General features: G+C 42.4%; 1 protein-coding gene across 1 annotated transcript; it reads right to left on the bottom strand.

The window, feature by feature from the left end:
* Window positions 1-685: 685 nt before the first annotated feature.
* LOC112564123 lies at window positions 686-23,158 on the bottom strand. Its single transcript, XM_025238727.1, has 3 exons — window positions 22,992-23,158; window positions 10,706-11,262; window positions 686-852 (listed from the first exon to the last, which is right to left on the bottom strand). Exons 1-3 carry the CDS (start codon window positions 23,156-23,158, stop codon window positions 698-700), a joined length of 879 nt encoding a protein of 292 aa, XP_025094512.1. The 3' UTR covers window positions 686-697.
* Window positions 23,159-25,005: the final 1,847 nt, after the last annotated feature.

Here is a 25,005-nt window from a genome sequence, read left to right on the forward strand (position 1 = left end):
TTTGTTCCTCCTTCCATTGCTCTTTTCGTTTTCTCTTTCTTTATCTTTGTCCAGGAAAGGCTTGACTGCAGAGCAGGTCGTCAGTTCGATTTTTTTCTATTTTCTTTCTCTCCATTTGTTTATCTTTTCTATCTAGCCATATGCTATTCATGTCCAGATTAAAAAATTACTGAAACTTCCGAATATGCACACGGCGTGCTATAAACACGTTTACATAAATATCAAGTACCAAAAAAAATAAAAATATATATTAACCAATAGATAGGATGAGACAGAAAGTGCAATAGTAAGAGTACAATACCAGATTATAACAAAATTTAGAAAAATAAGTTTTTTTTTTCAATCAATTTAAAAAAAAGAGAAATGAACACAATGTTACAAGAATGTTTGCAGCATGAAGAGGAAAGATATTGTTTATGATGTTCATCTTAAATCATCAGTTATTTCAACAATGCGTACAAGCAAGAAAGGGAGATTACCAAGCGCCCTCACGCAGTCCTTCATAAAGATTCTGCACCACGAAGGATAAGCCCCTTTTAAATAATAAATGATATACTCCGAAAATAAGAAGAGAAAATATTTCTATTAGCTACTAATACATGGCGATGAGATAAAGGGTAACAGGTAAGAATTTAATACCCATCTAATAGCAGACAAATAATATTTGTTGTTGTTGAGTACCTGTGTTCCGTCAATCCTAGTTTGGAGGCAAGGTCCTTCCTTTCCTGCCCGAACAACATAATGGTTTCGCTCGAAGGCTTGCTCCAGCTTCAGTAACTGTGATGGCGAGAAGGCTGTTCGGATCCGCTTGGTTCCGATAAGGATGAAAGAGAAAGCTGGCTTCTGCGGACCCTGCAATAAACGGCAAAAATCAGGTATTAGGAGAATGTCACACTGGATACCACACATTACAGAAAGCATACTATTCTGAGATCGTGTTTGTGTGTGTGATATTTATATATACCAATAGATGGAGAATTCAAATAGTAAGGATACATCAAATATCTTTAATGAAAGTAACTTCGAGCAGTTGAACACATCCCTTTCCCACAATCCCCATGCAAGACGGCGCATTTGTTGTATCATTAATATACTGTATTACAGAGGACACACAGGGCAATGCTCACCAATGCTTCAAACATAGATTCTATCGCAGAGGACAAGTCTGCTGACACCTTGCTTATCCTTAGATATACAAAAGTCTTGAACTAATTTCTTTAAAAGTATGTTTTAAAATTATTAAAAATTTTACTTGCGGCAACACTGATCCTTACAAAGCAGCTCACACAACAGAGTATTATTAAACAAATTCTTATCTTCCTCTTTCTTTCTCTTATTCCTTCTCCTCTTTCTTGTCCGGACTATCACCACACCCAGTATGACATCTGTGGTTAGAATTTATAGTCTGTCTATTCGCCGCCTTACTTCACTACACAGGAATGTTTCAGGGCAACCAGCTGCCTTCAACTCTTTATCATGCTGGACATCATTATATCTTCTGCAGTTAATTTTTCAGGAACGCCTCTGTATAAGACATCATCATCATCATCATCATCATCATCATCACCACCACCAATGATAGTAGCAGTATTTTGCAGATACTGGTGAAGATGAAATAGCAGGTATTTGAGAGCTGAATGCATAATGCTCTCTTGAAATTTGTTAAAGAGGGTACATGAGATCGGGTACCTCTAACAGACACGTTTTGACGAGGTTGTCACTGCTCGGCCAGTAGGACTCGAACCAACCGAAGACTATCCATAAGTCATTTTTTAACTCCTTTTAACTGATTAACATTTTAAAAAGAATCTCATTTGACATCTCTGTTACATAGTAAATGCTTGCTATTCTTCTTTAAATAATTAGCAACATGTACAGTCCTACTGAAGAGGAATCTCATGGTGGATGGATTTTCTGCTTTCAGTCTTGCAATGGTTGTGTGTGAAGGACCGGAGACCAGCCTTAGCCCTATTATAATCACAGTCACGATTGAAATCTTGGCGTTAGTCCGACATAAGCTAACAATTTAACCGCCGAAACATGGCACTTCACGGGCTAATAAGAACTAGAAGAAAAACCATCGTGATGGGACGATATCTAAATATATTCTTCACTAGCTTTTTAACCCCTTATGTTCCACCCCTCTTTTACTGTAAAAGCCGTGGCCGCTGACACTGACAGATCAGGGTGAACGTGAGACACGCGGGCTTTGCGCTCAAGACGAATTTACTTTCTTTCTTGTCTCGAGCCCCAAGACAATTGTAATTCAAATTCAATTAGGCAATTTGTCACCTTTTGTGCCCAGACCTGTTGACACACGGGTTTGTTACAAAGGCCAGCGACTTATCTTGAGCCGCGAGTGCCATGATGGATCATTTACCACTGACTAAGCTTCCTGTAACGCTTGGCGGATGACAACACTGATGGGGATTAGGGAAAGTAGGGTGACACAGTTGAAGGGAATCTTCACACGGCAATGGCTGAAATAACACTGAAGGTAGACTAGGAGGGGAATGAAGAAATACTGAAGAAGAGGGGGAGAGAGAGATCCTCACATGTGTATAATATATATCTAAAAAAAAAATCAGTGGTCGGTGTGTATTCCTTATATATATATATATTACAATGGTCAGAGTGTCTTTCGCTGTGTGATACATGTTAACCAAACCTCTTTTATTTGCTTCTGTTCGTTTGTTTAATCATTTAATTTTTTGCAGGGTTCTATTATTTTGTGATATTTAAATTTTTGTTGAATGTTCCGAACTAACCAAAGAACTCACAGGGCGTGTGACATTCAGGACTAATTCTAAGCGGAAAAGGAGCGAATTTTATAATTCAGTTCGACTCTTGAAATAATTCTACGGATCTATCCCTGAACCTAACAATAAGGAAATAGATGGCCGGCGAGGAGAGCAGCAGTTTGGGTGCGCGGGGCTGAAGTGTGGGAAGGCAAACACCCGCTGAATACGATGGTGGTTATTACGTGTCTGCTATTGCCCTCGGTCCTGCCCAAAAGCAAATGCCAGCGCGTTGTAACAAGCGCATAAATTTCAATTTGAAAACAATCGGGTGCTTTGCTACCCCAGGAAGCTAAGTGACCGCGGAGTCTTGGCTTGTCAGAGGGAGAGGTATTCCAGCATAAACCTGTTTAACGAGATCAAAAGTAAGCGGTAGCGCTCGGTCGCTCGAAACATGCCATCAGAAGATCACGAGGGACTTTTGCTGTTGTCAGTTTCTTTCCTTTTATGGAAGTGTCTGGAATCTTGCATGCATCATAACACTTGAATCCCCTCCTTCTATTTCCCTTTATCCTCCTTTCTTCTCCCTCCCCTTTCCACTACTCCCTCTCACCCCCCGCGGAAGCCTGCTTAGCGATGATGGCGCACAAAAGGGGAGCTTATCCAGGGTGACATGTTTAGTGCAACCCTTTTAAAATTAACGCGCAAAGGGACGAAGACAGAAGCTTGCCCCCCGTACCGCAGTTCTCTCTGCGAACTTTCGGCTTTCAAGCACCCCTTAACCTTTTTGACAAGTATCAATAAAATTTACCCTCAATTGTCGAGAAAGATGTGTTTTGAGAAACGAGGCAACGCACGTGCAGCTAAGCAAACTGGGCATCACTGGTGTCGGTCCCCAGAGCCCTCGTTGCAGCTTCTGAAGTGTCCTCTCGAGGTGAGAGCGAATCACCGCTTTTCTACCTTTGCTCAATTAAGGGGCAACCCTTTGCTAGGCCAGCCGGCAATTAAGGATAGGTGAGGGCGCTGCGAGGCTTGAAGCAGCTCCGTCGCCCAGTGTCGCAGTTGTTTGCCGTTGAGGTTTGAGTCTTGCGATCTGGTCTCATTAGTGGCGAGACCCGCAGCTGTGGAAGTCAGGACGAGGCGGTCGAGGCTGAAGGTCTGCGGCTTTTCACAGTTGTCGTGCCTCCCTTTCTTCGGCAAACGAACTGGCTGTTTGGAGGAACAAGGCGATAACTAGTTCAGGGATAAGCCCCTTGACGCAAGACCAGAGCTGACACTGCTGCTCGCTCTGCGCGTTCACTGCTGCACGCGCACATCCAGGTTTAATTGCCGGTAACAGGCGACATTTTAGAATATATTGCGACAAAGATGACACTATATTATTTAAATATTCCAGTAGAATTATAAATGTTATTATTAAGTGCTACTGTCACAGTTCAGTTAAAAAAAGCAAAGAAAAAAAAAGGTGGAAACTGTCAGCATAAAAATAGACGGTTTTGGTTCCATAGAGAAGATATTTTGAAATTACTGCAGCTGCTTGTATGAATCGTTGATTAAGTAAGAGCAATTCCTTAGATGTTTTACACGAAGCATGCGTAATTGACATTTTGAGAACTAACAAGCGAAAAACTAACACACGAAGATTATTTGAGAATAGTACGACTGGTAACAACTGTCCATTTACGTGTTTGCCCACCTTCCTACCGACTCACCTGCTTGTCTCTTCCAGCAATAATTCTTGTAGCTTTCTTTCTTTTTTTTTTTTTTTTTTTGTGTCTGTCCTTCATCCAAATACCAAGCTACTTGGCCTCCAAACTGAGGTACAGACACGAATTGCCCGTTTCCGAGTAATCTAGTCAATATGTTATTTTTAAATAAAAATCTCATATGTAGCTCATACAATCTGAAGTTATTACACTGAGATCCACTATACAAATTCAAATAAAAGAAGAAACTGATACATCGCTTACTAGAATAGCAGTAGGACATTTTAAACTCAACCATTTTAAAAATGCCCAAACTGTATACTGACAGTATAATTGAATCTGCACATCTCTCTATATCCATGTCGTCTAACCCTTTTGTTTTTCGAAACAATACCATCAAACTGATTTTTGAAACTGTAAAACTACTTCCAATACTCGTATCGCTATGTATCATTACATAACCCTGTTCCTAACGGTAGTTCAAATTTTTTTTCTCTCTTTCTGTATGTATATATATATTTAAATTTGTAAATTAATATCTTTTAGAATCTATTTTAATTATCAAAATTGTAAAACTTGTTCATTAGAAGAATCTGTTAGTGTGGACTTTCGATCTTATTCAGCTGACTAGAACATATAAAAATGGCATTCTTACTCATCATATCTGTGTTTTATTGATTTCTATGTTCGCCCAAAAAACAAAGAAATAAACAAACAAAAACAAAAAACAAAAATAAAAACAGTGTGATGAGAGTAAGAACAATTGCATGTAATGTAGGCAAATGAAAGGGAAGATGGACGGAGAATTGATGTATAGAAGAGACACGAACAGAGGAGACAAGACCTGAACCCAGGACAGTTCATCATCACTGACAGGCGCCGCTTACCCGCTGCACCACCGAACCACTCAAGGCAGAGGGTAGCAGATGATAAATTTTTCTAGCTCTCAATCAACAGTCCAATAACAAGTTGTTTGTTCATATAGATAGACAGCGTATACCAACGAACAGAAGCCGAGCACTGTGTTCGTTTTTAAGACCACCCATGATGACAGTCGTGCCATGGCTCAGAAACCTGTGCTTACACAAACACAGGGCAGGCGTTTATCATGCATCAATGACAAGGCTTCGGCACCTGCACATGATAGCTTGTGTTTTCCTTTTTGCATAAACGCACGTTTGTCGCAGTGTCTGGTCTGTCTGCTCCTTTCTGTGGTGTGGCCTGTTGACAGATGGTCCCCAGGGAATAGATCACACCAATTTAAATGCACTCTCCGCCATTGTGCTAACTTAACGGATCAGATGGCTGTCGTATGTCAATTATATTTACTGACTCATCGTCTGCTTCTCAACCACCTGATTATCCCTGACATACTCGAGTGAAATGTGAGGGAAGGTTTTGATCAGTGTTTGTGTAAAATAAGTATGATTTGTAAAGATTCATCGGGTCTGTCTTTTTATACTCACTGTATACCCTCGTTTCCTTCTCATTCCAAGCACTCGACAGTTCTAGGAGGTGAAGTGATGTCGAGGAGTTGTAAAGTAAGCATCCATCAGTCTTTACCTCTGTTCGTAACAAATAATATCTTTAAACTATTTTCCCAATTATTTGTTTTCAGTTTAATGACAATTAAAATCCACCGAGGAAGCCCGAACAAAATATATTTTTCGTGAGCACTACTCCTAAACACAGCCCTCTACTAACCTGTTTCTCTCTCTTTTATATCTCTTGATTAGTCTGTCCTGCCAATAAACCTTTGTTGATTACTGTTTAATTAACTCTTTGTCCTTACCTTCTACTACCTCTGTGTCTTCACTGTCTTTTATTTAATGTTGATATTAATTTTTCTGTAAAAAGTGCGTGTCAAAACAAACATTTTGAAGTGGTTTGTATCAATAAACTTATCTAGCTTCAACAAATAAAAACAAAAAAATTACATTTTCGAATTCCTGTTTGCTATTTCGGATATCACGCAGCTACCATATCTCCCACAAGTGACTGACTGAAATTTATTTTCCATTAAAAAAAAAACTGTGAGAAAATTAGTGCAATGCTCATTCTTATAGTAATAATGTTTTATAAACTCCGTTTAGTAGTGTCCCGTAGCTTTAAGAAATTATTTGTGGCAATCTTTTAGTGATACTTTGCTGCCAAGGGTAATAAAGAAGTATTTAAATGTAAAAAAACAAACACACCTGTAAAGTCTCCATACTACTATTTATGTGATAGGCTTTTACATTTTTTTTTACAAATTTGATTATTCTACTTTTTCACCATTCTATCGTTTTTATATATATATATACACCTGTCTTCCTCTACATCCCAGCACTCTTCATCAGACGATCGTATCCTACCTAACCCTGTTCCAGAAAAACAACATACGGTCACAGACTTTTTAGTTATTGAGCAGAAAATAATGGAACTCACCCCCTTTCTATATCCACCAGTTACCCTACAATTGAATTCTTTAAAAGTGCACTGAAAAGATACTTTTTCCTGAAGCATTGCTCCTAACAACAGTCGACACAAAACTACTTCATCTTCAACCCCTTCCCCGCCACATTTTTGTGTATTAGTTACTTCCCTACTCGTCTTCCTCTGTAGAATCATGATACCCCCAGTTCTTGTTATCCGATTTCTCTATGCTTTTTTGTACTTTTCTTTTATTAGTCATCAGTGCTGTTATTTATCCTTCCGTCCTTCGTATGTTGTCTATGTCTTGTTCTTGTCTCACGCGCTGAGCGTGCTTCTTACGAGCGTGAGGTATGGCCTGCATAAATCACTCTTTTATTATGATCTGAAGATGACAGATAGGCAGATATATATATATATTTTAGCAGGTTGTTAACCCTAAATTCTATGCTGGCATGAGATAACAGTCCTCACAAATCATTATTAGGCAAATGCTTTTTGTAGCAGATGTCAAAGGAGGAAATAAAGACGAGATTAAGCTGACAGATATGCAAGAAGCAGACTAACAGAGATTAATGCATGGATAGACAGACGGACAGACAGGCATCACAGTTAGATAATACACATCATGTATTCCTCACAATAACTCTTGGACCCAAGAAAGAGAGAAGGTTATTATATTTTAAAGCTGCCGAAAAAATATTCCGATGATTAAGAATGTGTGAGCATCTTCAGTATAATTTACTTCAACAAAAGGCAGAATTTTCCGCTCCGAAGAACATATGAATAACTGACACAGGACTGAGACAATCACATTCAGCAAACACCTCTGCATATACCCTAAACACACCAATATTTATTATTCCATGTATGGTCACAGACTGAAAACTGGTTTTGATTCTTCTTATGTAAGCGTTGTGGCCGTGTTCACAATTACAAACAGTGTGCGGGGCGAGGAGTCGGCCCCAGTCGCAGGTATCGATTACAAGCTGGGCCCGGACTCTCATCAAGCCATGGAAACGCCAAGTGCTTGACACCCTAACACCCTGAGCTAGCGCACCGCCCTCCGCCTGGCCACCCCTTCAACACACACTGAGCCAGCGGCGGCGGGTATGCATGTCCGCGGGTATTTTTACATGCTTGTGTGTGTGTGTTTGTGACCTGCCAGAGAGAGAGAGAGAGAAAAAGAAACAGAGATTAGAAGTATGCGAGAAAGGAGGAGTGAAATGAAAAGGTATTGTGCACGCATGCATGGGTGAGCATGTGTGTATGAATAAACGGGTGCGTCTGAGGTCTTTGGGTATGTGTGTATACATGCAAAGAGGATTTCACATTTTCTGTGTATTGCATTACATTTGCTGTTAGATATAGGTTACATTAACTTGTAACAACAGTACACTTTCAGTTACAAATGACAGATGCCTTTAGCTGTAAATTATTCCGACGATGAAAGCATTCCTCAAATACTAGTCATCAAAAATACTAAATACAACTTTTAGTAATTAAATCTTAGTTTTAATGAATTGGTAATTCGCTGTTGAGTAGCTTTAAAAGTTGTTGAATATCTAGCAGTGTAATGCTTACTTAAGCTTTATTTTTAGAAACAATTTTTCTGTAGTCGTAAAAAAAAGAGTTCGCTTCTTGGTTCGATTCCAAGAGGTGTTAGTATGTACTTGCCCTTGCTTTTTTAGCGTTTGTTGTCAGAGAGGAGGAATGTTTCCTGAATGATGAAGCTTCTGTTGCTCTAGTACATCTCAGTAATTGACTGTGGTTTACCTCCATTTCGTAGCAGAGGTAGAGTGTGTGTGTGGGGGGGCTTCTGCCTGAGAGTCGTGTTACCAAGGAGGATATATTTCTCCTGTTAATGAATTGTATTGTACCTGTAGGTGTTTGATTTCTGAACCATCTTAAGATGCGATTCTTCTAATTTCTGAGATTAATTACAGTTCCACCTGTTTTGCACGTGACCTAAACACTAAATTTCTACGAATACTAAGTGGGGTGAATAGGAAAGCCGAGAAGTTTGGGCATTGACTTTAGAACCCGGAAGCGCGCCTGTTCGATACCCATGTGGCGCAGAAAATTTTTACCACCAGTCGACACATCTGTCGGAAAAACCGACTCCATAAAGGGTTGGGAAGGTGAAGTAGCGAGAGGGAAAGGAGACAGGTATCACAATCACAAAAATGCTGGGCCCCAAGAAAAGGGTGGTCTCTATACCCCACTCCCCAACGATTGAAAGGTTACCGGTTTATATGCAGCATAACATTTACTGCTTCCATGAAAATGAACATAAAACTAGCAGCCCCTTGAAAACTTTAAAACAGCAGATATGCAAAGAAGAAGATATAAAATGTATTAACTAAGTGTATAATGAGGAGGTACATTTACAGATGAAAATCCTGTCTCTGCAGGTAGATGTGTCAGATTAAGCAGGCGGTCAATCATAAAGCAAAAATGTTATACTTGAAATATCAGAGATTTACATATGTCCATCGCCAAGTACGCCGCACAGAGGGTAATAGTTCGGAAAGGAGAGTGAGTGAATGAGTGAATAAAACTAAAAATGACCAAAAAGAGATAGAGAAAAAAAACGAGAAAAGAAGAGGGGTAAAATACTCAAAGGATGGAAGAAGACTGCAAGGTTTACAAAGAAACGAGAGGCCAATGGATATTGAGATGCTGTTGCTTACCTTCACTGCAACATTCATGTCGTCGTCAACCGTAAAGAATGGAGGTTTGTTTCGGAGCAGATTAGTATCAGCAAGAAGATGCGCACGTGACACAGCAATCAATCGCCCACATGTCTGAACCTACACTCACGGAAGTCTGAAAGTCACTTAATTATAAATGAACATAACCAGGTGTTCTCAAGCATAACTGGGCAACGAATCTTGCCAGGCGGCTACGAAAATCAGCGGTGAACGCCAAAGATATGTAATAATTCCCTTTTCGTACTTCTCCTTCGCTAGGCATTTGGCATCGATACACAGGCATCTGCATACCGTATGGGCTCGTGCATATGGATGTCTTAAAATGGAGGAAATCAGATGTGCATAGTCTAGGAGTAATCAATGTATGTACGACTTACAAAACCACCCCAAAGGGCACCCCAGTTGAGTATGCTAATCGCAGCCATGAATATTTAAAGAATAAAGCGAGTCAAGTGGTAATTTGGCCTGAAATGATAGATTTTTGAATCTTGTCCGATTAAAACTTCTGGCCTCATAAAGATCAATAGTTTACTTATAATTGTGTCTAAAATACAGGGAGTTTGAAGAAGGCCGGCATGTGATGTTGTTAGTGAGGTCTCTGAACAGTCGCTCAGTTTCCTGACACATCTGACACACAGTATTTCTGGAAACTTTTTCCTGTCTAATTACAGATTATAATAATTCTAATTTCTTGCGAGAAAGAGGTACGGAAATACAGTGACATTCATGAATCGGCTCAAATATGTGTTAGAGCGGACATGATTCAGAAAGTCAGAATTTTTCATCTAAGCCAACTTTACCATTTGATTTGCTTTTCCCTTTTACCGTCATCAAAGCACTTCCTGTTTACAAAGGGCATTGAACTGTCGATATTAACCCCTCGGCTACCTCTCCACACATCCCTTGATAATAGAGAAATATTTTACTTAAAAAGACCGTTAAAGCCGATCGTGGATCATCTTCAATCATACATTTTGAACTTGCACTTGAAGGATTACCATGATAACACAAACACTTAACTAATCTTTAAAACAACAAAATGTCTAACATTGTTGCTACCCTCAGCAATATCATAAAGAAATAAAATAAAATTTAAAAAGCAGTTGAAAGAGAGGATAGATCAGTTTAGACATACCAGGGTAGGTGTAACCATAGCAGTGGCCTGGTCGTGCCAGCAACCAGGGGTAGATGCTTAGTGGGTCGCGGCTTCCGGTCGTCAGCAGCCCATGAGACAGGGACAGTCCCGCTGCCACAGCTGGCGGAAACGGGCCTCCAAGAGAGTGAGGGTGAGGGAGGCCTGCAGACCCCAGGGCTGGACTAACAAGGCCGGGTAGGTGCGGGGTGGCTGCACCTCTGGTGGTCAAGCCCCACAGGGAACGCACAGTGAGCAGTTCTGGGTATGTACAGCAGCAGCAGCTCCAACAGCAAGCGGCAGGCCCACGTCGCCAACCACATCTCGTCGCCCACGGTCTCCACCTGTCCGAGCGGTCACCGCCGACAGCGACGACTTCAACTGTGCTGACGTTGGCAGGTGAGGATGGGGCACGGGCACTCGGGTCTCCGTTCTCCTGTCGTCTTCCTCCTCGTCGTCTGCCTCCCCCCTGTGCACTGCATCCGACACGAGAGGCGCAGGTGAGGCGAAGGACAGTTGCACGCGGTGTGTGCTGTCTCGCTTCGAATCCCGCAGTCTCTCTTTACCGGTCTTTGGAATGTTGAGGCTCCCTCCGCTGGTGATGGTGCTATGTCTCGTGCTGTTGCTGCTGCCAATGATGGCTTCGATGCTGAACCCGTAAGGTCTTTTTGGAGGCGCGGTGGCATTCATGTTGTATTGTTCTCATAAAATCCCTCCCGTGGCGAAATTTTGGAAGTTTATTTTTAGAAGGAAAAGGTCGATGCGACACACAGCAACATTTTATTGGTGACTGACGTGGCGGTAACACCCTCCGCAGTCCGTCTCCTTTTTTTTAAAATTAAACACCGACTTCCCACTACCAAAGCTTTTCTACACAAACAATAATGTCCGAACTAATTCTCGACACTTACTGAGATTCGGAGAAAAGAACGAACATTTGATCATCTCGGTTTCACAGTTCGGCACCGCTTCCCATGAACCCAGCAAAGCTCGACAGACGTTTCGTCACAAACTGTCGTCCACGGTTTGTCTAGCTGCACGTGAACCTGCTTGTATGGATGCTGCAGGTTTCATACATTTCTATCTCATACATAAATCGTGTCCCTTTCTTGCCAATAGGACAGTTTACAAACTCTCCGATACAATGTACAATGTCCGCGGCTTTGTCGTCTGCTTCAGGTTCGTGCTTGCCGAGACGGCTTTTACAACAGTCATTCTGATTGGACGAAAGGCGAGACGATAGACGAGTCGGCGAACCCGAGGGTGGCAGCTGTGATGCGTGTGTGATGCGAAGAATCCGGCATAGAGGCGGGGCGAGACACGCAGCGGTCTGTCCTCAATTTTTACACAGCGGTGGGGGAGATTAAAAAAGAAAAAAAAAAAGACACCCAAAGGTTTATTCATCTCGCTAACAAGCAGGTCCAAATGAGAAACAAGTCATCAGCATGGAATGGTACTACATAAAAATACTAAACACACTAAATGAAATGCTCCACAACTCACGGCAGTATGACTCAATGTTTTAGAAGGGAGGAAGGAATAAAAAAGAAGTGACAGGGAGGATACCATTTCATCCGTTTTACAGTTTTTATATCTGGTTTAGATAGGTTTGTGTGTACAAGCTGTAACTTGTTGTATGACTATCACTGAAAGGTGAGAAGGTTTGGGTACCTCAGTCTGTTAGCAGTGGAAGAATCTTCGTGACGAGGCATGACATCGATACAGCATCTGTAAACAAGGAAACAAAAAGGATTTTTAAATGCGTGTCTGAACCATTTATATAGTCCAAAGGTCCAAATATTGTCTCGATTGAAAGAAAAAAGGGAGGTGGGGTCACGGCTCTCTACTGATAGCTATAAACCTCTTACCCCATAATTTTTTGTAAACTGTAATTATTCATGGTCCATATTTGACAGAATTATGTGCGAGTGGTTTGGATTTTTTTTTAAAAACATGAAATGTTATTATGTCCTAAAATATGCATTAATAATCCGCTTGTCCATCTACCCGATAAGGTTATGACCGACTTTCACACACACACACAGGCGCACGCATAGACTGACAGAGACAGAGACAGAGAGACAGACAGAGTCGTTGGGATGACTTGCGAGAGTCTGACGAGTCTCTGTATGCTTGACTGAGCTAATGGCAGAATAAAACCGGTATCGTCACAGGTGCTAAAATCTTCCACAGCTGACCTCTTATTAATGTTCAAACAAGGGCTGCTTTTTACAGATTTCCCATACCGAATCAATTTCGCCCAAACTGAATAATGAATGTTATGAAATGGCATCAGAGCTTGAACCGCCATTGTTTACTCGTGCGAAGAACGTCCCACAAGACTGCAGCCATCCGTGGGGCTGAAAGGGAGCTATCGCCTACACCAGCATTTCCCACTCCAGCCCTCGCCCAAGTAGCCAGGCCATCTCCGCGGCTTTTTTCCCCCGCTAAAACAAAAGAGCGGGAGGTAATTGGGCGGCCAGCGCGTCACGTGACAGATGCCATTTTTTTAAGCGAACCCGTGGTCCGGCCGCATCATCGTTTTCACCCGAATCCTTTCAGAAGACCCAATCCCCGCCTAATTATGTGTTTATAAACGCTGGTCGCCATCTCGCAAGTTCTCTTGTGCCCAGTCCGCAATCGGATTAGCCTGTCTGATAAAGTCCCCCGTGGGTCCCTCGCCCCGGGCTGCGGTCGCCGCAACTCTCGCTCTGTCGCTGTTTTGTGTTTTCCTCTTCTCCATTATTAGAGAGCATAAATGCACGGCCGCCTCTTCTTTTCCCCTCGCTAGGCTTGAAAAAAATGGTTTAAACTGGTATCGAGGGGTAGTTCTGCCACTCCACGATTTGCTCTTTCTAATTACTGTTTGGCAAATAATTTTAATAACACAAATATGTATTTAGAATTTATTTTAGAATAAATAAAAATGGGTACGTACATGAAAGAAAAGGACTAAATAAATAAAGTATATATACACACACAAGACAATACAAAAATTTTTTTATTTAATAGGGTCATGTTCTCTTCAAAGAGATAAAAAGCAATATATACACAGAGAAAACGTGGTGGTCGTAGATACCAGAGTGGAGAAAGGAGGAGACGAGGGCGAGCAGATGTCTAAAAGAAGTCAAGAGAATACAAACAAATTTTGTCTTTTTTTTATAAGTCAAAGTACAATCTGCTGCAGATAATTTCCCTAAGTCTTCCAGTAGAGAAATTGATGTCTTCGAGGGCGCGACCGCACACGCCGGCGGCTGACGAGAGTGCACGCGCTGCATTCCTCTCCCAGCAGCGCGCGCATGGCAGCCGCATCAACCTTCCCCCGTGCCTCCTCCTCCTCCTCCTGGTACACTGGCTTTGCTGCTGGTCACTGTACCTCCGCCTCCTCCTCCTGGTACAGTTTCTTCACTGCTGGTCGCCTGTGTTGTCTGCCCTTCTCGCCGCCGAGTTGTCTTTGTGCTTCGTCCCTTATCAATGGATTCCCGTGTTCAAATCTTGTCGAGGCCGATGAGGTTCACCTGCATAAAAGAAACCAACAGCTTTTCCTCATTCCCTACTCCTCCCCCTTGCCCGACATGCCACCTCCTGTTCGCCGATGGAAAATATTGGCAGGTTTTATTGTCCAGGGATTTCACTGATGCCCGACACCGGCGGCTCCGTCGGTATTTTGTGTTTATCTCTTTTCCGGGTTCACAGGCGCGGCCGTTGGAACAGTTTTAAAAGAAGAAAAAGAGAAATTTAAAGTACACAATTTATCACCGTTTTTATTGGGCTGAGAAGGAAGGGGCTGGTTGAATAAGTCTGGAGACAAGTAATGGGGTAAGTTTAATTCGACTTTTATGTTGGAAGGAAATCCATTACGAATGATCAATCGTGGAAAAAGACATAATAAGAGTTATTTTGTATGAAGACACTTTTTGTTCATTTTAAAATGCTTAGTTGCCACCGAGAAGGAATTAGCAGACCACTTTAGCGCATACACGGGACTGAAACAGTCTTCCGAGGATCACGAAGGCTATTTTCTCCTCTTTATTTGCACGCCAGCAATAATGCTCCGCCTTTTTATTTTCTTTTTTTCTGTTGTATGTTGCTTAATATGTACAACTTCCAGGAATGATATACAATCTAAAAACATTAAGGAATAGAATAATAATTCTATTGATGTTGCGTTGGCATGTTCAGTGTGTTGTCCTTTGTTGTTATTGCTAAGGTCCAAGCGCCAAATTCTAAAGATCGTTCTTGACCGGACAAATTTGGGCAAATGTTGGACCAAGTTTGGCAAAGACTTTATAGGATGTGGCATGTAAAATTTTGCCAGACTATATCAAACTTTCACCAATGTTTGTCCGGGTTAATAAAGGCCTTGATGAACCCGTTGCCATCTGTGTTTCCTGCTTATGGTCACACTACTGTCCATCTTAGCAAATGGCGTTTGTTAAGAGACGACCTGGGACATATCAAGGGACACAACTCGCCAGTATTACGAATGTAACCCAGACCAAAAGGGGACAGGGTGGGGTCAAGCACTCTTTCACAATTGAAAAGGTGTCAGGGTGAGTAAAAAAATCCGCAGGTCAGACTCATATCTGGACACAATGCTGGCAACTGAACCGTGTCCACTGACCGACGGAGATGCCCCCAAAGCCTATGTAGCGACCAGGGTACCCGTATGTTCAACAGCAGGGACAGGCTCGGGCCGGTATTTTGACAGCTGCCTCGACATCCGTATTCACAACGCTAAGAAGCCAAGAAATGTCTGCATAAACAGCGCCCTGGACGGCCTGCGGGCCCTCCGCAGCAAAGCATCAATTGTCCACCCGGATAAAAAGGGTGTCGGTTACAAATCTAACCCTTTATCACTTTAGCCGCTGCATGGTTTAGACACCCGAATGTCCCCTGTAGTCAAGCAAATGAAACTGCCCGAAGTAATGCGTGTGGCAAAGTCGACCACCCTTAATAGATACCTTGCTGGTTTTCGCTTGTTTTTCTTTCGGCTTGACTGCCTGGAGAAGACATGGCAGGGATTTGGGAGGAATGGTTCGAGAGCCCTGGTCGACAATGGGACCACAGGGATATTGAAGGCGGTTCTCTGCACGAAGCTGGGTCTGTATAAAGGGCGACAGTCTGTCTTTTTTTCACATTCATGGCGGAGTAATTAAAAAGGAGCAAACGAATGAATAACGATTTGAAAATAAATCTTCTTGGTCATTCCAGTTTACAAAAGCATAAATAACTAGCTAAATCCAGTTTTTTTTAAACGAACAGATACGATGACTGGCGAAATTTACCTGAAGAAACTTTCGCAACATAATATTGTAATGCATAGACCGTACGGACTACATTAGGGTGTGGAAATAGGCACAACCAGTACAGAGAGTTCCAGGGTGTATCATACCCTTCAATGGATTGTAAACACCCACCTTGTCGCCTGGCTCCATCATTTGTGTCATCGCAACATCCATAAACCAAGTATCATGCACTCTTCAGCAATAACTCCATGTTGAAGGGAGTGTTGCATCTTCATCTTTCATTCACAGCAAGTCTCTACGCGCCAGATAATCCAAACTCTTGCTTTATTGCCTTGGGGTCACGAACTATGGGTTACATTACTACAGAGATGTTTTCTGGTCACGAACCGTGAGTTAATTTACCGCACAGGTGTACGATGATCACGAAGTGTGAACTAGCTTACCACACAATGTTGTGAGTGGTGTACCAACGTGACGTAGTACACCGTTAGCGTGACGTAGTACACTGTTAGCGTGACGTAGTACACCGTTAGCGTGACGTAGTACACTATTAGCGCCGCTCGTTGATCGCAGGTGCGAATCGCGGACTTTGCTAGCGGATAATTAATTAACGGTTGGGTTTTGAGTGTTGAAAATTATAGGTTAGGTTTACACGCCATATCTACCGATACGTACAAAAAAAAAACAAACAAAAAAAAAAACCCAAAAAAAACAAAACAAAACAAAACAAAAAACAAAACCCAAAAAAAACCAACAAAAAAACAAAACAAAAACAAAACAAAACAACTAAATAAAAAAAATAAAATAAACGCAAACCATTCAGGTTGGTCTTTAAGCTGCAATAGGTTAAGGTCGGTCGCTGGATCTACCTGGTTTGTCTACCAAGTTAGTTTGTCATTTACCATGTGGTAATCATGAATCATGAGTTATTAAAATAACACTGTGTTATGTTAACAAGGAAGAAATTTCTCATTCAAGCGAAACTGTTGCGCAAGACAACTGACAAAGCTGCAAAACAATGCAACGTTTATGTTCCTGCTGAACCAGAAAAAAAAAGAAGAGGATAAGAAGTTAAATAGAAAGCAAGAAAGAAAAGGATTTCGATAGCAATAATTTATTGTAATTGTCATAATCTTTATATTCATCGAGAAAAATTTAAAAACATCAACTTACAAAAGTCCGAGAGTATACCGAGGCAATTTTCCAGCATCTCTCACACCAGCTACTTGCGCTGACAACATTTACATTTTATGTTCATGAAAACTGCTGCACGCCACAGCATTTAAAAATGTTGCCTGGAGGACTTATGTGCATAAAGTTTTCATGCATGTGTCCATTGTGGCATATGAATGTAGTCCAAGAATTTTTCAGTGGGGATCCTGATGCGTTTAATAGTGATCGCAGTCTGATAACACCATTGCTGGGTGGAATAGCATACCACAGTTTTTTTTTTTTAATAGAGAGAAACAATCCAAGTAGATGTATGAAGCATAATTAAAAGATGCATTAAGACAACTAAATGAATACTCCTATAATAATGGATTAAAGGATAAAGACAACAGTGAATTTTAGAACAGTATCATACACTTGCGCACAGAGCCCCCCCTCAACTCCCATAGGTTTAAATATTCACAATATTTGCTGTCAACATTAGTAAATATACAAGAAACAATAACAACAGGTATTGGATAATAATTTGTTAAACACTAGAAATAGCAGAAGATAGTTGAGCAAATAACAAGAAGAAATATAGTTCTCTCAGCGACTAAACAGCAAAGAAAACAAGAAAATAAATAACCATAGTCACTCTTTTGCGAAAAATTAAAGGTAGTCTCCCGCTGATTTAAAAAACAGACGTGAAGGAAGGAGCAACCTACTCTGAACTGTTTATCTCTAACACCTCCAAAACGACAATGACACCAAGATGTTTTATCCTCCACTTGGTACTCACGGCACGTCCACCTCCTCCAGCCTCAACTCGCGCCACGGACTTATCGTCCCCCCCTTGTATCTCATTTTCGCCGAGTGCTGGATGGCTGTTTACTAAAGGGCTTTAGCTATAACACTCGGCGAGGACAAACCTCTTCGGCGACTCGGTGTCATTGTGCCATTCAACATCCACAGGGAGGAGGACATCAAAATTAAGAGCGGAAAAGTATTATTTATTTGCATGTCGATTGGCTCATTTTACGCTTGGATGATCTTTGTGATTGTAAACAGAGTGGGAAGATGCAGGGCTTGTGGGGTGAGAGCCAGTCATCATCATCATCATCGTCATCGTCGTCGTCGTCGTCGTCGTCACGATGTATTCAAACCCTGAACTCAGTTTCCGACCGCTTGTTTGTAAAGAATATTTTTCGACTTGGTTTTTGATACCTTCGGTGAAATATTTTGATTTGTCTTTAACTTGTAAAAAAAATATTTTAATGTGTAGGTAATTTCTATTTCCTAAATGATTACAGTCTCAGGGTAATTAGTAACGGCATTTATTATGTGAACAATACAAACTTTCTCAAATAAATAACAATTACAAGAAAAGAACTCCCTTGTAAATGCTGGCAACAATTACCAGGGGTCAAGCAAGTGACATTTTTTGTTTATCAAACCAAACAATTTGAACACATTTCTAATTAGACAACGAGCATTGACCCCCATGTTGCACGGGAGTCAAGGGTCAAGTCGTGAGTCCGCATCGCTCGTTTAAAAGCGAACAGCAGAACAACACGAATTACATTCTACCTGTGTCTTTCACCAGACTAGGGTACGGGTGCAAGTAAGTGTAATGTGAATGCAGATGTGTCTGTGCATGTGTATGTCATCGCATGCCCGTGTGTTTGCGAGTGGGTAGTTGTGTCTGTGTGTTTGTGTTTGTGTCATTGTTTGTTTGTGGGTACGTGTGAAAACATACGTTATTATTGTTTTATTTTAACACTGTTTTATTTTCCTCCCTTCTTTTCATATTTCAATGTTCATGTCGCCTGGATTTGCGATAAAATTACCGCTACATCTGTGCATGCAACAAATACCATTTCGACATTGTTGTCCCCTTCATCCACCTGGTCAATCAGGTGTCCATCACTGCTGGGTGGACACACGGGGATTGTCAGTCTTTTACCTCCATTAATCATGAAAACACATTTCAATAAGTCATAGACTTTATAAAGACATGTCAAATACGATGTTAGCCGAGTTAACATTCGTGTTACCCTGCCTGATGTGTTGCTAACTTGCCGGCGCTCAATCACTTTATCGGCCCGAGAGCTCGGGAAACGCCTGCCCGCAGTTGACCCCTCAGGTATCCGTTATGCGCAGGCAGGTGTGAAAAGGGGCTGAATACCGTAACAACCACGAGTCACACTTTAATTACCTGGCAGGTGGAATGCGAGGGTCACGCTCCCCTCGTGACGTCCTTGCCCTGTGAGCGAGGCAAGAGAAATGTGAGGGCTGTGCCGGCCTCCCCCCGACTTGCCTCGGTGTGGACTTCTCTAGACCACCCAAAGGTCACTTAGTCATTCAATGGAAAATGTCTAGAAAAGCTTCAAAATGTGTCGAGCTGGAACCTTCTATAGGAATAGTAAGGTCCTTAGCAACAGCCGGAAGACAGAATGGACACAATGGGGTAGGATCTAAGGAGAAACACAAAGATTTGTAGATTAATTTCTAAACATTACAAGTGTTGGTTTTTTTTTTCTAAGCGATTAACCCTTACATTTTTCAGACACCCCTTTTGTTGTGGGTGTAAAACCTGTCGTAACAACAAAACCTGGAGTCAACATGTTCTGTACAAGAAGAGCAGTAATTGCTACCATTAGGACCATAGGTATTGTAGTTTTTTTTTCTGAGATGGTGGAGATAAGTGCTACTACACCTACGATGGGTCACGATGGGGTCAGCTAAGCGCGTTTTCCACCCCACGCCTGCGAAAATGAAGGCCCGCCCATAACTCTGTATCTAATGTTACAAAATGTAATTAAGAGTATAATAATGGCTTCATCGCCAACGCCAGCGTGCTGTCAGCTCTTTCAATCGAATTCCTCGCAGTTTAGGCCCCTGGTTCACGCACACCCCTCAATGCAATCAAGGGGTAATGCGATTTAAAACGATGCCAGAGAAGCTGTGTTCGCAAGTGACCAAGAGGGGGGACTACGGGGAGGAAGCCACGCGGTGCTATTCCCATCCCATGGTCTGCTGAAACTCGCAACTCCTAGTGGCAACATCCTGGTTCACGTGAGGAGCATGGTCTGAGCGATTAAAAAATAGAGAAATGGGCAACATAGACAAAGATACGAGTGATAGTGATAGTGATAGTGATAGTGATAGTGAAACAACAACTTCCAATAATAATTTATCTTCTCGGTATTATATCGCATCTTGTTTTAATAATCTTTTTTTTATTATTCATTTTATTCTCCTTTCTGGTTAAGACAGTGTAATGTTTACCTACTGCTGAAAGGTTTGTTTCATTCTTTATTGTTTTGATTGTTTTTCTCCATCGCAAGTTGCTCACCTTCGTGACTGTGTACTTAGGACCCTCGAGGTCGAGGCTGGCGCTGGCCAATGGACAAAAGAAATGACCTCTGCACCTGGCAAACGGTACCTGATTTATCAGGTCAGGGGTCAATGAGTAGGGGAGGAGTTAGATTTTCCTTTCACGAGGCATGCCCTAAACACCTGACACCACTAAAGGTTTATTATCCCCATTTCCCATAATCCCAATAGGGTAAGTGAGCGAGTCGCTCCTATTTACCGACCGACTTGCAGTAAACACTTGTTTATCTGTTGATCAACCATGCGTGAATACTCGGGTATCACTGATAAACGAGTCTTTTCATCTGTTGCGTTATAAATGAACCTTTTGGCGTGGTAATGAATTGTTAGTCTGTGCTACATCCCCTCATTATCGAGATTAGCGTCCCCTTGCGAGTGCTCTCCCCTGCTGCAGTAATTTCCTCTTCAGTGCATCATTGAGGCTCAGCAGGTAACACACACACATTCTTTGCGACTGATACAATCGGATCTTTTCCCTTAAATAAGGGGGAACAGCAGTGAAGAGTGACAGACAGTGGTTGAAATAGCAATACCGTGTGTCATTGTTTAAAGTTTTTTTTTGACGAAGAAAAGAAAATGGAATAGTTGAGGTCTGGGGGTAGCGGGTAGAATGTGCGGGCTGGAAGCGACGAAGGAGGGTATCGTTTGCCAAGAAAAACATGTATCATTAACGACTCCTCTCCCTTGCCTCTAGTGATTAAGGATAACATCTTCCATTTGCTTGGAAATTCATAATGAATATGTTTACCTTCATAGCTGAGATGCCATCCACACATAGCTCAGACAATACGACTCATTTTGTCTACCCACTTTTTTCTCGAAGTTAGTTTTCAGAAGAAAAGAGTGAGAAAGTGAGTAAAAGAAAAGTTGAGGAGGACGAGGGATAAAGCTGTTGTGGTATATGTGAGAAGATCTTGTTTATAAGTTCTGGCTTATGTGTCTGTGATATGATCTCTCTTACAAGTATATAGTCGATCGCTCAATCAATCTTATCCCTCAGCAACATTTAAGACAAGTTTTAATCAGGTAACGGACAATAACAATCAGGTATCAGTCATAAAAGACTTTAAAAGGAGCGAATCCCAGAAATAAAAGCAAATCTTTTTTGTAATACACTCCAATATTGATATACTCGAAATAATCTATCAAACACATATATGTAATCCAGCTAATAATTATAAACGAATATACTCATGAACAGTGACACAAACTATCTGTCATTACCCTACACATCTCATGACACCCGATGTCATGTTTTAAACAACAGTCGAAAGAAATATATGCGCATCAGCAGTTACATGGTTCAAGTGCAAAATTTTAACAAAAACATTCTCTTGTCTATCCACTTCGTCTTCAAGCATCACGTGATCACCTGGCGTCTCTCGTGACGGCATCGAGGGCCTTAGCCAAGCCACATACCTCGCGTCTCCCCTGTCATCAAGATAACAGTTGCCATCTCAGAAGAAAGCATTGAGAACTACTATTTGGCACCACCCGTACCCAATCCCTTAGCCACGGTCTGGGTGTTTAAGGCACATAATAGACTGATAGGGGTGGGGAGGGATAGGGGAGAAAATTGCTTAATTTAGGTGTGGTTTAAGCCCTCCGCACGCTTTAGCCACGTCGCTCTTTAATTGAACGAAGCCTGTAGCCATTCTGGACGACTCAAGCGGCCACTGAGGGGTCAGCGTGGAGCAGCCCCTCTCTCCTCCCATCCCCACACAACTCCTCCTCTCACTCACTATATAAAAAAACTGGCTGCAGCAGCTGCATGGTCGCGGTGGGGCAGACAACAATGCCGGTGGTTTCGGCTGATGCGCATTTGAGTGCGGTTGTCCTCCATTATCGTCGTCCGGATGAAAGGGATGGTCGGGCAATAAACCTATCAACAACAATAATTGCGGTCTTGTCCCAACTAATTGAACAGGAAGTCCTAGATACGGTTGGGGATCAGGAACGGCGTGCAAAGTGCCCTTAAGGGCTCAAAAGGAAACACGCATTGAATTGGTCAGCACGGAAACCGAGACTGTAGTTGCCACGGTTCAAGTCTGTGATAGCCATGACAGGTTGATGTGTTAATAGCCTGCTCTGCTTTCTGATGCCACGAATGGTGGAGAGGCGGGTTTCAGACGGTCAGACAGACAGACGGACACATTTGACAACGAGTGTTTGGACGTATGGCACGATCTTTAAATTCATGTTTCCGACCTGTTTAATTTTCTTCTTGGAATCTTCGCACACTTGGATGGGTTTATAAGACATTATTCCGTGCGGCGCTAAGCACGGCAATTAATCGCCGGCAACTAATTTCGCCGCTTGCTGCCACAGCCAAAGGATGCTGTACAGTCGTTGTTCATTTGCCAAAAGGAGGCCGACAGTGCCACTTCCTCCGCAGCCTCCCAGTGATCATGGGCTCTTACAGGGTCCTGATGGCTTGGTAAGCACCAATTAGACCCCCACCGCCCGCAGCGCCGCCTGGTGGCAATAAATACCTGCAGGGGCCAGCGGGAGTTGTTGGCACCGCCGCCGCATTCCGCACTTCATCTTGGAGGCGAGAGACACCAATAAAAGGCAGTACTCGCTTGAACTGACTTGATTTTGATAGCACAGTCACACAGCAGCTGGGAGGCAGGTATGGAATGGTGGAGGAGACATACATCTTGGTCTGTAGGGACTGGCAAGATGTGTCAGTGCGTCCGTCTGTTTGTCAGACCACCTGCATGGCAGTCTGTAAGCGTATATTCATAATGTTGTTGCTAACTCTATGATTGATGACAAGCTTGAAGTGGCGTGGATGTGTGAATGTGTGCATGTGTGAATCAGGTGTGAATGGAATCACCTAGCTTCCTTAGGTTAAAGGACAACCCGAGCGTCTGCATGAGCTGACATCGAAGAGGAAAGATGTGATCCTCGGTAAAGAGAAACAGACCAGGACACAATGAGCTTTCATTGAATTTTCTCGCAGATTCCCTCTTAGAAATAGTTTACACGCAACAGAACTCTAATGTATAGGAGAGTAATGTTCCTGTCCTTTCCTAGTGGCAGGTGAGAATGCCAATGTTTGAAGGCTTAATCATGAAAATGAAGCATAATTATGTATTCACATTTTGAGAGTTATTGTTTTAAAATGAACTTAACCCGATCATACAGAAAAGATGCTGCACTAGTCCTTTAACAGCGGGAAAGGTATGAACAAATGTCATGAATTGTTATGTGAATAAAAAATTCTCATTGTTACCTGCGAAATTGAATACAACTACGACGCCATTATGCATCACTTTTGTGTCAGCACAGTAGACAGCAAGAAAGGAAAAAAAAAAGAAACAAGAATAATGTGCCAGCAACAAATGTATGAAAAAATTACTCGGCACATAAAACGGTTTTCGCCCCGACCGCATGCTGAGATGGAAAATAACAAAACGTAACAAACCAAAAGAAAAAAAAAAAAAAAAAATAAAAATTTGTAGTGCACCGTAATAATTCTGCCGTACGTCAAGCCAACAAGCTAATTAACATCAATACTGCCAGAAACACCCTCTCCACCATCCCACCCCACCCACCCATTCACCAGGGGGCAGCTGGTCTTCAACACACGGACTCTGTTGAAAATATGGCAGTTGACGGCCCTCGTGCGCTGTCTCGAGATGCGTCAAACAACGTCAGGATTGGTCCACGATATACTGGCGTGCCTTCCGCTGACGCCTGACCCCTGACGGCCGGACTTGACGCCAGTCACCCGGTGCGGTCGGCCGCCGGACACGCAGGGTGCCCCACCTCCAGCCGAGCATGGCGACCTGGCCACGTCCCCAAATAGCTGCATCAGGATGCATTAGCTCCCCGCATTTGCATCTTTTAAGGTTGTCCCCCCTGCTTTGTCCTCGTGATAGCGGCAACCAGTCCATCGTGGAGAGAGAGGAGGGGGTGTTGAGTGGGATGCTGGGATTGGGATTGGTTGATGTACGGACAGCTTCCCTGCAGCTCCACCCGATGTTTGATAAGCGCTCGGCACGAGTGGGAGTCTACGACAGCTGTGCCAGACATCGCCGATGCCACAACAGTCGTGGGGTGGGAGGGTTACCACCGATGGCCGGTCACCTGAACACTTGCTATTGTAGCAAAAAGTGTCCGACATTTTTTTTTTTTGAAATAAAAGAAATGGTGCACTCTCTAACCAGCGTACAAGCCTACATACATAAATTCTACCAACGAAAAAATGCACAGCGGCAGTTGACTATGTGGCGACCTTAGCATCTGACCGCCATCTTGGAAGTTCCGTCTCGCGTCACAGACCGCGCGCGATGTGAATGCTTTGAGGAGTGACCGAACAGATAAACTCCAGTGACCATGGTGATGTCTAGACAGATAAGATGGGCGATTGGCCTTCTCCGCTGCCCCTCGTGCAGAAACAGAAAACGGACTGTCAGTTTCTATTATTAAACCTGTCGAGATTTTCTTTCTTTTTTTACCTTCTTTCTCACTCATTCGTTCATTTTCCTTCCTTCTTTC

This window comes from Pomacea canaliculata, linkage group LG5 (assembly GCF_003073045.1).
Source record: "Pomacea canaliculata isolate SZHN2017 linkage group LG5, ASM307304v1, whole genome shotgun sequence".
Lineage (NCBI taxonomy): Eukaryota > Metazoa > Mollusca > Gastropoda > Architaenioglossa > Ampullariidae > Pomacea > Pomacea canaliculata.